Genomic DNA, 15,481 nt, shown 5'->3' with positions numbered 1-15,481 from the left:
TGCCGCAACAAAGCGTAATTATGCCCCAGTGCTTTTGCAATTGGTGAGTTGCGGACAGAGGTGGGTAGTAACGCCCTACATTTACTCCATTACATTTAAGTTTTTTTGATAAGTTATATTTGTCAGGGTGGTTTTAATGCGACATAATTTTTACTTTTACATGAGTATTTTTGGAGAAATGGTGTTTTTTTACGCCGTTATTATTAAGCTACATACGACTTGCTACTTTTATTTTTTATCTACTATTGCTTGCGCAGCAAATGTTTGGGTACTTATAATATGACCTCATAGTTTCCTTATTCTGCTACATTTTCATGTTGACTGAGTGATTGTGATGAGGACACCAAAGGCGCTTCATAGCGATATCGACCCAGTTGCATATTATACCAACTGTACTGCTTTGTAGAAATGGGGCCTCAAAGTCAGAGATGCTGATAAAACACACTCACAAAGAGTCATGAAATACCTTTCCAGCAAAATGCAGAATTCCAAAAGAAAGTTCGACACGTTTTGGTATCCAAAAGTACTTGCAGCGCAGATTGTCCTCAAATTTATCTGTGAACACGATGGAACAGAAAAATCTATCATGTTGAACAGAGGACACTGACCTATGATATTTAGCGGTATTTGTCGTGATTTTGGTGTTTGGGTGTGGCTGCGTCCTCACCCACTAACGTGTGGTCGGTGGCCTGTGGGAAGCGGCTCTCTTCATCCAGCAGGGACAGCAGACCCATGGGCTTCTGCAGGAACATGTCCAAGATGGGCCTGTTGTCCTCGTACTCCACCAGGCTGGCATCCACTCCCTCGCTCTGGTACTCCATCTACCAGCCGGGGAATTTGGAACAATCTTGTTAATGAGTTATCCAAATGACCCAATTAAGCAAATATTATTTGTGCAAGTTTCTAATCAAGCGAAACACGTAGCTGCGGCTTGTTGTGTGTCTCTGTTTGTGTGTGTGTCTGTGCGTGCATGTGCGTGTGTGTATAGCTGGAGTTCCAGCATAATACGGTCTTTTAGTGAATGCATAACACAGCTCTGAACTAACAAATAGTGCCACTTACTTATTCATAATTTATTTCAATTTGCAAATAACCCAGAGTCCTATCATATTATTGCATCTATTTAATTTCACATCAAAAGTTGCTTTAAATATATATTTTGACTAATAAAGTGGAACCACTGGATCTAAACCATCCTCATGTATAAATCATTAATAAACTCAGTGAGTGTGTACAACAATTCTGGCGACAAGCACACCAAATAAAAATCCCACTTGCACTGAGCACAAGGCCTACATCAGTCAAGTATTTATAGAAGAAAAACTTTTTACAACCACTTGAGGCCTGATCAGTGAAACAATTATGTAACAATAGGTTATAAAGAACTCCTACTGGTCGTTTTTATTGTGCAGTATGAACTGGGTTTATTTCCACATATTATGAGAAGCAGAATGCAGAATTTCTCAATATAGCATCTGCTCTTTTTGTATTTATTTGTATATCTTCATTTACAATTATTACAATATATTGCTTTAAGACACTCTAACTCAAGGGCCACGTTCAAAAAATGGAATGAAGGGAGGGGGCACCACACCTTGTGTTTATGAAAGTTCCTAAAAAAAAAAACAATACACTGTATGTCAATAGGTATGCTAAGCAGTTAAACATATTTCAATTTAAAAAAATCTAAATGTCATTTTGGTGTCATCAGTAACAAAGCAAAATGTTATTAGAACTGGTGCCTAGCCTTGACTCTGCCGACTTTTTTGTCTTGATTTGGGAGCAAAAATGTGATTTATGAGCGCTAAATTGTGGCAGGAAACTTCACAACAAGCAGCAGTTAATGAACAATTCTTAAAAAAAAAATAAAAACAAAAAACAAAAAAAAGAAAAGAAAAGTGAGGCCAACTTTTTGCTTCAAGCTGTTTATTGCCATTCCCAGTTGAAGTTTAAAGATAAAACAAATAATTATGCATTATGTATTTCATCAAACCATATAACTTACAAAGGTCCGCTAGCTAAATGCTAAAAAACAAAATGCCATAAACGGGCTAATGAAACTAGCATCAATGCCGCAGTGGTTATAGCCCCTAAATGGTTCACATGCATATATTCTTTATCCTCTGCAAAAAAAAAAGGCTAATATAACCGCAGATTACTGAGTTACTAAATTGTGAAACTCTTCATTGTTTGTTATGCACGTCCGAATTATACTATTCCCTGGTGGCCAGGTAAAGCACCAGAAGGAGTATAATGTCAATGGGCATTGAATCATGTAATAATGAATGTTTGTTTAGTTCTTTACATTTTATTTTACTTTAATCATTGCTCTGTTTTTATAAGGTACAAAACTGTAGAGTGCCATTTTCATTCCCAAAAATTGTTGGTGATATTTGTGGGGCTGGAACAGATTAATGGCATTTCCATTCATTTCATTTGGGAAAGATGATTTGATATATAAGTGTTTTGAGTTACAAGTGCGGTCATGGAAGGAATTAAACTCATAAGTCAAGGCACCAGTGTATTGGTGCAATATAAATTTTTTTTTTGAAAAAACGGTGATCTCTTGTAACATTTAACTATTGTTACATTCTTATTTGTCATCAATAATAAACAAGTGTGCAATATTTCAACATTTGAACTTTTTTCATAACCTTTTGACGCAGGCCGTGTTTAATTCTATTATTAGAATATGCTGGGGGCCAACAAAAAAAAACGTGAAAACGGCCCCGAGTCAGACTTTGAACACCCCTGCTCAAACAAAGTAATAATAGACTGATTGTATTTCTATCCCATCGCCACTTATAGCATTGTATTATACTATAGAAAAATGCCTGAAATCCAATGCATCAATTAAGTCATATATAAGCCGGCTTTCATGTCAAACTCACTTGTTCCAGAGCAAATATATGCTGGTTGAAGTAAAACTGGATCTGTTCATTCGCAATGTTGATGCACAATTGCTCAAAGGAGTTCTTCTTGAAGTTTTCGAAGCCAAAGATGTCCAGGATTCCCACATTCATGCCGCTCTCTGCGGCGCTTCAAAGCAACAAAAAGCAGGACAAACAAACTTATTAGAACACAGTGAGCAAATCCCAGCAGCCATTTATATTAATAAAATTTTCATGACAATCCAAGTTCAACCCAAATACTGTTTTGCCTGCTACTGGGAAGTCATAAACACGAGCTTGGGAAAAAAATCAGCGCATCATCAAGGTTTCTGCTTCTCTGTGTATTGATTTAACCTTGAGTCATTTTCAAGATGTTCACACTTTGAATTCTACAGTGTATTTTGTGTTGAGTAGTGCTTGGAGTAGTACTGTTTAATGGTCATTTTCTGCCATTGCTATCAGGTTATTAATGGCAATAAGCCATATAAAGAGGAGACGGGATGTAGTTTTTGTTAGACTCCTTGACGTTTGACGCACATATTTATGAAAAAACTCTTTTGGATCAATGAACAGCCTCTTTGTAGTCTCTCTGAAGTCTTTCTAATCATCTGAAAATTATTTTCTCTGCACGGAATCGGTATCAAAAATTTATTCAAACTTTCTTTTCACCCCGCATTGATATTCTCCTCTGCGTGTTTGCAATGAGCTCTGTAGACATCTACGAAGGTCACTGGTGCTTTGTGGGAGCGGAGGACGTCCACACGGATGTTCATCACCTACGTGCCCGCTCACCAGATGTTCATGTCGGGCTGCAGCAAAGTGTTGATGCGGTGCACGATCCAGCTGAACAGGCGGCCGTACAAGGCCTTGGACATGGCGTCCCGCACGTCGGCAGCTTTGTCCACCGTGTTGGTGCGGATGATGGTCTCGCCCCTGGTGACCACGCACTGGGAGGTCAGCGCCTCCTGGAGCTCCTCGGGACCGATGCTGAGCAGGGAAGCAGCTGGAGAGCAAAAAAAAAAAAAGAAGGAGAATTTGGTAGATGCCTCGAGGGACATTTTCTTGAAACATGATATATGCGTCATGCTGTTAATGGTGTAGGACAGTCAGTGATGGACCTTCTCACTATCAGAAGCACTGACCTATACTTACAAACCCCATTCTTATATTAGTTCCATAACATTGAAAGAATTTATTCCCAAATAGTCTATTCTCTTCATTTTGTAATGTTTCTCTAGACTGCACTACTTCCAGTACATGTATGTAGATGTAAGATTTTTTTTTGGTCCAATCAGATTTCAGCCTCGATGTGTTGCCATGTCAATCTAGTCTGCCCAGAGCCTAGAGAAGCGGTAACTTTAAGTATATTGGCAGTGGGATTGTTTATTTAGTCAATCAGACTTTAAACTTCAGTGAGCTGGCCCTCGATGTCATCAGCATTTTTCCTTCCTCTGATTGGTTGGTCAGAGCAAAAAGTGTTATAGTCAATGATTCAACTTTGACAAATCTCCAAACATTACCAGTGCATTTAATAATCAGTATCTCTGTTGAGTATGATAATTTTCTTATGTTTTTTAATGCATGATAAAATAAGATAATCATTTAGCAATTCCCAGAGGGGAAATTCCGGTGTTACAGCAGCAAACAGCGGATCGTTTCCAAAAAAATGTTCGTCATGTTATGAGATAAATATTGATTCTAAACTGCTCCAAAGGATTTCTGATACAACTCTCACATCTGATCTCATTCGTTCGTACAGGCAGCCATCACATCTTACCATTCTCCAAGGCTTCTGAATTAGGCACCTCACTCTTGTCGGTTTGGTGTTGGGTCGTGATGGCGGTAAATTCTATGTTGCCAGTGTTCAATATGGCTGAGAGAATCCTGTAGACAGAGTTGACTTCCTAAAATAGAAAGAGGAGGTGACACAACTGACACCTGCAAGGGGGGAAAAAAAGCGGATCTCGATTGCTAAAATACCTCTTCGGTAAAGCCGATGTTCCGGAAGCATTCCTGGATGACTTCAAACTGCTCCTTGTACAGTTTGCTGGAGACAATGTCCTGCATCACTTTGCATTGTTGATTGTCAATATACCTGAACATTTATTCATATTAATATTTTGAGTGGAACATGACAGCATGTTGATCTCCCCGTTGGAGTGCAGCGCTAACCTGGGAGCTGTCTTTTCTGGCAACCTGTAAGTCTTCAGCTTATCTTGGTGGTAAAGGCCAGCATATATGTAATAAAAGACGTGGAAGTTTTTCTCCCCCCTAAGAGAAAACAAGAGTAACAGGTTGAAAAGAAAAATAACAACAGTGCAGCGAGCATGTTTAGCCCTTTGTGCTAAAGGGCTACATTTGAGTTTTAAAACAGACAGATGGGCCAGGGCATGGATAAAAGAGTAATAAAATGTGCATGTAAAATATTTAATTTTAACTATAAAATCATGTATTATTTATTTATCGTATTATTTATATAATACAACAACAATTAATTTCCCTTTTACTCAATTCAATTTAAAAAAATGTTGCATGGCAAACCACTGCTTTTGTCTAAATGAAGCTTCTCAACTTACTACAACATAGTTCCTTGGCATCAAGATGCCACAAAATGGTGACAGAGCACTACTTTTGTCAAAATGAAGCTCTTCAACATTGTTTCTTGGTATCAAGATGCCACAAAATGGTGACAGAGCACTACTTTTGTCAAAATGAAGCGCCTCAACTCACTTCAACATAGTTCCTTGCCTCCAAGATGCCACAAGATGGCGACAAAGCACTACTTTTGTCTAAATTAATCACTTCAATGTAATTCCTTGGCTCAGTGAATAAGTGCAGAATGTGAATAACACCAACATGGCCTGTTTGATGACCCTTGACTTCTCCAGCAGGTATTCAGATATTTTGGCGCCAATGACCGCTCCGGTGGGCGTGAACTTCATCTCCAGGTACTTTCCGAAGCGGCTCGAGTTGTCGTTGATGGCCGTGCAAGCGTTTCCGAAGGCCTCCACAAGAGGATTCACCTGCAGGATCTTCTCTCGTAAAGTCCGATTGTTGGCCTGAATGCACCAAAATGTCTTTTTAATAACTTCTGCTATTGTCTGAAGGTACTTTCTTGTTAAGACACTTATTATAATTGATAATTGTCTACTAAGCTGCTATACCTTTCCTAAGAAGGTGAGATGTTGAACAATTAAATGAGCGCTCTCTGTTTTCCCAGCACCACTCTCCCCACTGATGATGATACACTAAAAAGAAAGCAAGAGACCCATACAAAGGAAAAAATATAAGCCCATTCATATAAAAATGCATTCATGATACAGTAAGTTTAAAGGGAAGAAAATATGGATTTTCTACCACATTTTTGTCCATTCATGCAGATTTGTGAGGTCAGTGTTTGCAATCTTAGTTCTAGTTTATACCATAAGGCAGATCTGTCAAACTTGAGGCCCAAGGGACCAGATCTGGGATGGTACTTAGGGTAAAAAGTTCAAGAACCACTATTAAACAGTGTGTTTGTAGTTCATTAAGAGCTGTACCTGATCTTTGCAGAAAGTCACCATGCTTTGGTAGGCTGCGTCGGCTGTTGCAAAGATGTGTGGAGGATTGTCGGCCCGCTTCACGCCATGGTACAGCTTTGAAAACTAAGTACAGACAATTAATTACAGTATATGCAAGATGCAAAAAAAATATATCCTTATTAACAAATGTAAACTCATAGTTCCATTAAATGCTGTGTTGAAATTGAAAGATTGAAATGGCCAAAAATCCAAATACGACATACTGACTAGCTACAACATATATATATATATATATATATATGTAAAATAATAAAAAAAAGAGTAATTTTGAGATAAAGCACTACTCTTGTGCAGTGATTTCCAACCAGTGTGCCACAGCACATTATTGTGCCATGAGAGATCATCATGTGTGCTGTGACAAATGATCCAATTTCACTTCACTAAAAATAATGTTTTGTTTTGTTTTGTTTCTACCTACAGTGGATATGAAAGGTTTACACACCCCTTTTCAAATGATATTAAAAATAAATAAATAAAGTTAGGTAAATTATATCGAAATTTTTTACACCGTTAATGTGAGTTTATTGGTACATGCTGCTGCCTTTCACGCAGACGGCGGTCAGTGCACCAATTCCCAGTTACTGCCAGTCCCGAGCCAGGATAACAATGGGTGGATTGCGTCAGGAAGGACGGCCGGCGTAAAAAAAAAAAAATAAATCATGCAAGTGACTCGCTATTGCAAAAGCCGAAACTCACTTCTTCTAATGTGACCTATAACCTTTACAACTTTTCGAGAGGGGAAATCAACAACTAAAATAATGAGGTTGAACAAGTATGCACTCCCTCTCATAACTAGGATATGTCTGTTTTCAGAATTAACCAGTCACATTCAAACTCATGTTAAATGTGAGTCAGCACACACCTGCCAACAGTTGAAGTGCCTCTGATTAAACCCAAATACATTTCAGATGTTCTAGTAGGCTTTTTTTTTTTGCTTTTTGGCAGAAGCCTGAAGGTTTTCCCACGTGTTTGGGAAAATGTGTTACGGTCCAATGAAACCAAGATTGAACTTTTTTCTCCATAACTCCAACTGTATAGACAGTGTATACACTTTTTGTGACATTTTTGTTTGGTGGAGTGGCGTGCGACTTTTCTTATGTCAAATATATGCCTTGGTTCAATACAGGTTGGGATACACTGCTCTACTGTCTAACCAACCTGAGGAGAGTAGATGCTGAGGTTCTGGAAAGGATTGAGCGCGATGAGGATGTCACCCACGTACGTGTACACCTGCAGCTCGCCATACCTCTTGTGGAGATGGGCAATAATGATCTCCTGCAGAAAAGAGGGAAGAACGCATTACCTCAAGGAACATCGTATCTGTGTCCGATCAATGCGCATTGAGATAAACACCTTAAATCTCACCTCGTCTAAGAACTCCAGGTTGACCAGATCATCATCGGGACTGCTCACTATGGTGAGGGTTTTACGAGTATTGATCCGTTCGTGCCTGTAACGGATGAAAGCCAGGAGGTGACCATGCCGGAGGCTCTTCTAAACTGACCATCAAATGACGGAAGTGCACTTTGAACAGGCTGGATGGGACACATGGGTCACTCCTCTGTGCAAAGCCTTTTACAGTCCTCCCAGGGGAGACCAAGTGAACAGAAACTCCCGCTGCACTTAATTCTTACATTTTGACTCCTCACAGCACCAAAGAGCCCCAGTGGGCATAGGTCAGTGCAGAATTGTGCAAAAGCTCAAGGGAGATCCGAATGTGTGAAATAGGCATTCGAATGTTCCTTTGTAGGCACAGCGGCCACAACATTAGGAATCCCAGAAAAATCTAATGAGATCCACTGCATCAAATATTTTATTATAATAAATAATTCTAAATCTTTGTTGTGATTGACTGTCACCACTTGTTTGGACTGTTGTTAAATCCTCCACTTCCTGCTCAACCAATCAGTAGAGCACATTAAGAAAACAAATAATCAGATGAGATGAAGGTAGAAATATTCACTAATGTAATATTGCAGATATTTTGCAACATTTACATGTATTGAACAAAAAAATAAACAGCGATAAAATAAACAAAAGAATCCAAAAAGACAGTGACCCTAATGTCCTCATGAACTTTAACTGGGTATTTCTATAAAAACAACTAAAAATACTTGAAACATTTTTTTTTTTTTTGCTGTTAAGCCACATCTCAACCATATTGTAGAGGATCATATTTTAAAATGTAGGGATTTTGTAATGCACCTGTTTCTACCCTTACTCACCATGTCATAATGATGTATTGTTATGTAACTATACCACACTGTTGTCTGTAGTATGCATTTGTATGTTGTAGTATGTATTTGTTTGTATTTTGCTTTGTTTTAAAAGGTTACATTAAAAATAATAATATGCTAAAACTACAAATTCATTGGGCCAAGGAGGAGCAGAGTACATTTTAGTGTGGGTTCAAGTAACTTTTCATTACTTTCTTAGTGAATAATGCAAGAATATTCACAGCATTGCATATGCAAGAGGTAGGTACCGTAATTTCATGTGTATAATGCGCGCCCATGTATAATCAAGTCATAATAATCAGTCAACCCCAAAGTTGACCTCAAAATTCTGGAAAACCCTTGTATCTATGTATAATGCATTTTTATAATGCATGATTTTGCTTCTACCCATATGATCAAAACATTAAATATTATCTGTATTTTGTTCGTTTTTTAAAAGAATTATTTTGAAATTAAGCACTTTATTTGAACACGTAATCATTTTTGTTTACTTGTTCTAATTTTTAAAGTCACAGCCCTACTTTTATTTCGTAAATGGGAAAACACACAGTTGTGCTCATATGTTTGATTACCCAGCCAGAATTGGTAAGATGGGTACAATTCTTTAAAGAAAAGATGAAGGACCAGGCGAAACACATTTAATGTTATTTTAATGGGATTCAAATTAAACTGTCAAGCATTTCAGATAAGCATTATCATTAAACAAAATATAACCATCAAGAAATTAATGGTTGTTGTTCAGTCTTCAGTCGTATTTAAAAAAAACAACAACAACAAAAACATATATATATATATATATTTTTTTTTTTAATTATTATTTTTTTCCACAAATACTGCCTGGGTATGTCAACTTATGAGCACAACTGTACAAATACGCAGGCATATGTATCCCTGTCATATTGAAATGAAAGTGTAGGCTACACCTTTTTCATAACCTCTAGGTGGCGGTGGCATACTAGAATAAAGGTGTATACCTTTTTCATAACCTCTAGATGGTGGCATACAGTTATAAAATGTGAAGGTTTTTTTCATTTCCCCCAATACCTTCTGTATGTATAAAGCGCACTATTGCCTTTTGAACATTTGGAGGGGGGGAAGAAATGCACATTATACATGAGAAATTACGGTATTTAAATTACGGTTCTGATCCAAATTCGGCTTTAACAGCAATCTGTGCTGTACAGAATTATAATAACAACCATATTGTTAAATAGATCATCACACTCTTAAATTTATCTCATTATATTGTGTGACTCTCCCTAATGATGTAGGCCTTGAGTGTTTCCTGGTTACTTTTCAATATTCAGGTGACAAGTTAAAAAAAATCTTCACAAAGCATATAGATATGTTCTGTAGGGATAAATTATAGATTTTATTATTTTCGCAAGTAAAATTCAAGCTTGAGGTTATGACTCGCTTCCTCCATTGCCTGTGCATTTATTTCATATTCTGAATGGAGTGCAAATGTAGCCGTGTAGCTATAAAGTGGTGGATCAAGTGAATCGTGATCATCCAGTCCTTCAGAATGGGCCGTGAGACTTGTGCTGTTCCATCGCTTTGTAGTAGATCCCAATTTTCCACCTTCAGCAGCTACTTTTAACTTCTCTATGTCTTTATTGTTCTTATCTGGACTCATTGTGCACCCGATCTGTGACACGAGAGACTAAACCGGGCGAGGCCAGTTCTCGCCCTACAAGATGCTAATCCTATTATCCACTTTCACTGAGGACAGGAATTCAGACTCAGGCAGGGGCTGCAATGCTCTCCGGAGTAAACAGAGCTGGCATGACTTCAAAACACTCTGTCAAGGGCAGGCTCAATGAACTTCTTTATGAGCGGGAAGAAGTGCAAATATCAGGATTTCTTAAGTGAAAGACAGATGGTTGTCTTGAGTGTTTTTGCGCTGTCGCGTACATTCACCACATGCACAATTCAATGACATGAAATGCATAGGATGTATCAAAAGGTTTGCCTTACACATGCTTAGTTTTGATTAACACAGTCTAAGAGGAAGTGATTTATCACTATTTGTATTATTACTGTGGCTGTAATTTGCATTGGTCGTCAAGTAATCAGACTTAAAGTGAACATTAGTGCTTTAAAAGGTTGTAAAGAGTTGAATTAGATTGCATTATGTTTGCCCCTTCACAATGTGATGCGATCCCTAATGATGTGGACTTTTTGTGACAAGCAAGCTGTGATTATGTGCCACTACATAAAAGAAAATAATTTAAACTAAATAAAATAAACAATAAGCAATTTACACTGAAGTAAATAAAATCTATGTTTTCAAATTATGTTTTATATTTGATTAAAAAAATAATAATTTTAAAGCATTATAATGAACTATGAGGTGTTACACGAACATCTGCTTTCATTTTGGGCAGGTCCTCATATAATAAACTCTTAGTGTAATTAACAACAATAATAAAGCAAGGAAGAAGTGATAATTATGTTCATAAAGTCAATTTATTTTAATTTACATTTTGCATCTCATTAAGTAGGCAAGTGTGCCAAAAGGTATTTGGCTATGATGTCAGTTATACGATGCCATCAAGTCTGTTCAATCTATACACGCCAAAACCTAGTTACTAAATAAGTGTCTATATTTAACAAAGATGATATAAATGACATAACACAATCAGGTAGATTCATTCTTTGTACTAATGACTGCCAAGTCCACTTGGTTCAGTGTATTTATTAAAGTGTGGTTAGTCAGCAACAAACGGTTTTACTGAATTAGTCACACTCCCCTTACTTCTCTTTAATCACAGACATTGTGATGATGTCCATTACAGACAGCTGCTTCTTATCATCTCATTGCAAAAAAAAAAAAAAAAAAAAAAAAAAAGAAAAATATAGATGAGCGCCTGCCCCCTACTGGAGCAAAAACATGATCACCAGTGAGTTTTGTGTAGCGGCAGCTTTGCCCTGTTCTCTTCTATGAGAGCAAGAGTAAAATAGACTTACTTGGTTTTGGCTGCACATCCCAGTTCTTGCTGCTCTTTGATTAGAGCCGCCAACTGCTGTCGAAGGGCCACATCTTTCCCGTGGGCCTGCTTGATGAAAGGATGCTCCAGGAGGTGAGTCACTGATGGACGTGCCTCAAAATCCTTTATCAGACACCTCAAGAGCAGGAAAACATCACATTGTAAGCTCACTATATTCCCAGTGCAAAATAAGATCAGCGGTGATGAGCAATCACCTGAGCATTGCAGCAAACTAACAGATTTGCTGTCGCTCCGAGAGACTTTAACAGCAGAGGGTGAGCTCCTTAAAAGTGTGAGTGGCTAATCTGGTCAGAGAGCGCCACATGGTCGCTGTCACCATGGCCCCGGAGTCCAAACAAGCCCTGCCATGGCCCAGCATGACTTCCTATCTGTGATGTGCAGTATTTGCCTGAGTATCGTGTTACAGCTGATACATGCGCTCATGTAAAACTGTTACCTAGCAGGACACATTCTGGCTTAACTCCCTCATTCATATTACATTTTGATATAACAGACAAGTATTATGATTATGGGATTATGCAAAGTAAAGAAACAGAAGAAATGTTTTGATCCAAGGTGCTTTATTAGGCTACTGTGATAAATACAAATGGACAGCAACAAACAACAGCATGGCCCAAAGCTTATGAAATCAATTTCCTACATGATCAACCAGTGAATACCTATCTGTATTAAGCCGAAAATGTAGATGAAAATGATGATCTTGTCTCAATTTACTCACAAATGTACTCCCTGTGTGTGAAATCTGGGCCTGTTTTGTTGAACACAAAGCTGATATACTCGCAGGAAGCTATGACTTATTCTGTTGTATGAATGGCAACAGGTGAATACAGAGAAAGAACATTTAATTGTTCTGCCTGTCACAAGACAGCTCTGGAATAGATAGATGAACAAAGATAAAGTGGGACAGGGATTGAGCCCTGCCGTGAATCGCGAATATCTGCAAGTAATTGAAGGGTTGTAATTGTCTACAGGTGCCACAAGATGGCAGCAAAGCACTTTTTATAATTAGACAAGGCTATCGACTGACAAAATGAAGCTCCTCCCCTCGCTTCAACAAAGTCGCATGGCCCAAAGAGCCCACAAGATGGTGCCAAATTAATAGGTTTATATTAGACAAAGAAAAAAAGTGTGAATCGGTGAATTCGCGTATAACGAAACACAAATATGTGGGGGAACACTTTATATACTTTTTGCGATATTTTTGTTTAGCGGTGCTGTGAGATTTCTGTAATGTAAAATATGTGCCTTGGTTAAAAAAAAAAAAAGTTGGGAAACACTATGCTAAACAATAACAAAACAGTAACAGCACTGTTGCTAGTGCGAGTTGAGTAACAAAACATGGGAGGTGTCATGGCTGGTCCACCAACATCATCAACATCATAGACCACCAAATGTCATTAATATAACACATCTCAAACACATTATATTAAAACTGTTATTTTAAAGTAAAATTTTACTTCCTTTTAAATGAGTAGTTATTTACTGGTAATAATTTTCAGAGAGACAATCCATCCAGCGGCACGGTGGCCGACTGGTTAGAGCGGCAGCCTCACAGTTCTGAGGACCCCTCTGTGTGGAGTGTGCATGTTCTCCCCATGCCTGCGTGGGTTTTCCCCCACATCCCAAAAACATGCATGAATTGGAGACTCTAAATTGCCCGTAGGTGTGAATGTAAGTGTGAATGGTTCTTTGTTTGTATGTGCCCTGCGATTGGCTGGCAACCAGTTCAGGGTGTACCCCGCCTCCTGCCCGATGACAGCTGGGATAGGCTCCAGCATGCCCGTGACCCTAGTGAGGAGAAGCGGCTCAGAAAATGGATGGATGGATGGACAATCCATCCAACTTTGTGTTGATCATTTACCTATGTGGCTAAAGACTGGAACGACACCAAACAGTCACAAGATAGCAGGAAAACAACAATCTAATTCAAAACACCTCATCTTTGTTTTCTCCTCTTATTTGTGCTCTCAAAGTTAATTCCATGAATTCATTAGTGTCAGGACATTAAGCAGCGGAGGTTTGCCGCTATTAGTGGAGCAGCGCTGGTGGGATGGTGAACGGCGAGCCACTTAGTCACACGAGTCAGCTCTCTGGCTGCACAAGTGCAGACGCGGGTGATGGATTTATTATTCTGGGAAAAACAGCCTACACACGTTTATGTACACACATCTTGCAAACACACACACACGTACAAGATAGGTTACACAAATGGTCTGCAGAGCCTGATAACATTGTCCACACTGCCCACATTGAACTCTGTTGGGCTTGTTTGTTTGATGAGATGAATGCTGAGGTGACATCACACAATCTATTAACTTTGATCTTTTAGAAATAGTTGCAATGACACAGCAAAGTGTGGAACGTATTAAAACCCCTCAATTGGGCAAAAAGGGTAACACTCCTTGACTGTGTCCTGACTAATCAACATCATACAAAGCCAACAGCCTCTAAAGGCAGACGGCCTATTTATTAGTTATTTACTCCCTTGAAAATCATCAAATAATTCTCCACTCAGATGGAATCTTATTACCTCATAATGTTTCTGACCTGCACACGTGTTTTAGTAGACATTAAGTTCAGTTTTGGAGGAGCCTGTGCAAGGCAGCACTTACTGTATGTTATAAGGTTTAACGTGGCGTTAAAGAGGAAATGAAAAGTTATTTATTGGCTCCTGATGGAGCTGATAACTCACGTGAATGACTTTGTTCCCACGTGCCAGATTTACACAAATGAAAAGTCAGTGAACACAAAGCCACGAGGGTTGACAGAATCTGCCTGGAAAATATCTATTTATGATCCCTCCGTGTTAAACACATATTGTAGTTTAATCTAGGGGGATTAATAAAAACTAAAAATAAAAAAGAGAGAAAAAAAAGTGGGGGTTTTCTGCATAAACACACAAGCCTGGACATTTTATACTGAATAGTGAGCAGAATAATGCTGCCTATTGTGCCTAGAGAGGTTGTGACAGTGTAGCTGCAGCTACCCATAGCTCACATCATGTTTTTTAACACAAGTGCAATATTATCAACAAGTGCACTACTCAAATGTAAATCAATAACAACACTGTAGACTACTACTTATATTATGACATGGACATACTTCCAAACTTGGGAATACTTGTGTGCCCTATGAATAATTGTGTTGTTTTTTTTTTATCTTTTACTTCTGTTTTACCTTCAGCGCTGCTGATTGTAAGATGTCGTACAAATTTTTATTGTTCCTGTAATGGCAAGTCTTGATGACACTTACTGGCCGATGAAATGGCTGAAACTTCTGCACCACTGGTCCGGATTTTGCAACGTAGGGGAGGGATTTCTGAAATAAAATGAGAAAAGAATTAAAATTAAAAGCTATCAGCATCTTCTTGGTCAGTCAGACTGGACTAACTGCCTTCCAATGACATGACAGAAGCAGAGTATCTTCAGTCAGTTGACAAATGATGGCTGGCACAAGCTCAGAGGGACTTTTTGGGAAAGAGTTGGTTGCTGTCCAGCTTTGTAAGTGACTCGGTGTGTACTTGGCAGGCGGCATCTGTGACTGGGAGTTCTAAGTTATGGGAGCGAGTCTCGCCTCTGTCAGCAGCATTCACGGAGGCCATCTATATTGAGCCCAGCACTCTTCGCACGGTCTCCATGACAGAAACAGTAGTGAATTTAGAAGATGAATAACGGTGAGCCACCTATCATTTAGATAGGCTACATACATACAGTGCTCCCATTTAACCGCTGATGTGTTGTTGTTTTTTAAATTGCCGTTTC

At 38.6% G+C, this 15,481-nt stretch overlaps 1 protein-coding gene across 12 annotated transcripts in view; it reads right to left on the bottom strand.

Annotated features, from left to right (window-relative positions):
• Nucleotides 1-15,481, bottom strand: part of myo3b (myosin IIIB) — a 95,760-nt gene that overhangs the window by 58,443 nt on the left and 21,836 nt on the right. For 11 of the 12 annotated variants that reach the window (XR_009791098.1, XR_009791097.1, XR_009791099.1 and 8 more), the window contains 14 exons: nt 14,973-15,038; nt 11,680-11,835; nt 7,838-7,922; nt 7,631-7,747; nt 6,431-6,535; nt 6,056-6,139; nt 5,748-5,950; nt 5,064-5,162; nt 4,872-4,986; nt 4,669-4,795; nt 3,684-3,894; nt 2,892-3,039; nt 668-821; nt 467-555 (listed from right to left, as the gene is read on the bottom strand). Coding sequence is in view for 9 of the 12 variants with exons in the window: in XM_061792212.1 (XP_061648196.1) it covers nt 467-555; nt 668-821; nt 2,892-3,039; nt 3,684-3,894; nt 4,669-4,795; nt 4,872-4,986; nt 5,064-5,162; nt 5,748-5,950; nt 6,056-6,139; nt 6,431-6,535; nt 7,631-7,747; nt 7,838-7,922; nt 11,680-11,835; nt 14,973-15,038 (1,759 nt within the window). In the remaining 3 variants the exon portion in view is untranslated. The remainder of the gene's footprint in view (nt 1-466; nt 556-667; nt 822-2,891; nt 3,040-3,683; nt 3,895-4,668; nt 4,796-4,871; nt 4,987-5,063; nt 5,163-5,747; nt 5,951-6,055; nt 6,140-6,430; nt 6,536-7,630; nt 7,748-7,837; nt 7,923-11,679; nt 11,836-14,972; nt 15,039-15,481) is intronic. The other variant, XM_061792210.1, reaches the window with a different exon arrangement.

This window comes from Phyllopteryx taeniolatus, chromosome 12, assembly GCF_024500385.1.
Source record: "Phyllopteryx taeniolatus isolate TA_2022b chromosome 12, UOR_Ptae_1.2, whole genome shotgun sequence".
Taxonomy (NCBI): Eukaryota; Metazoa; Chordata; class Actinopteri; order Syngnathiformes; family Syngnathidae; genus Phyllopteryx; species Phyllopteryx taeniolatus.
Note: the sequence above shows the minus strand (reverse complement) of the source record. Positions and strands in the feature narration are given on the sequence as shown.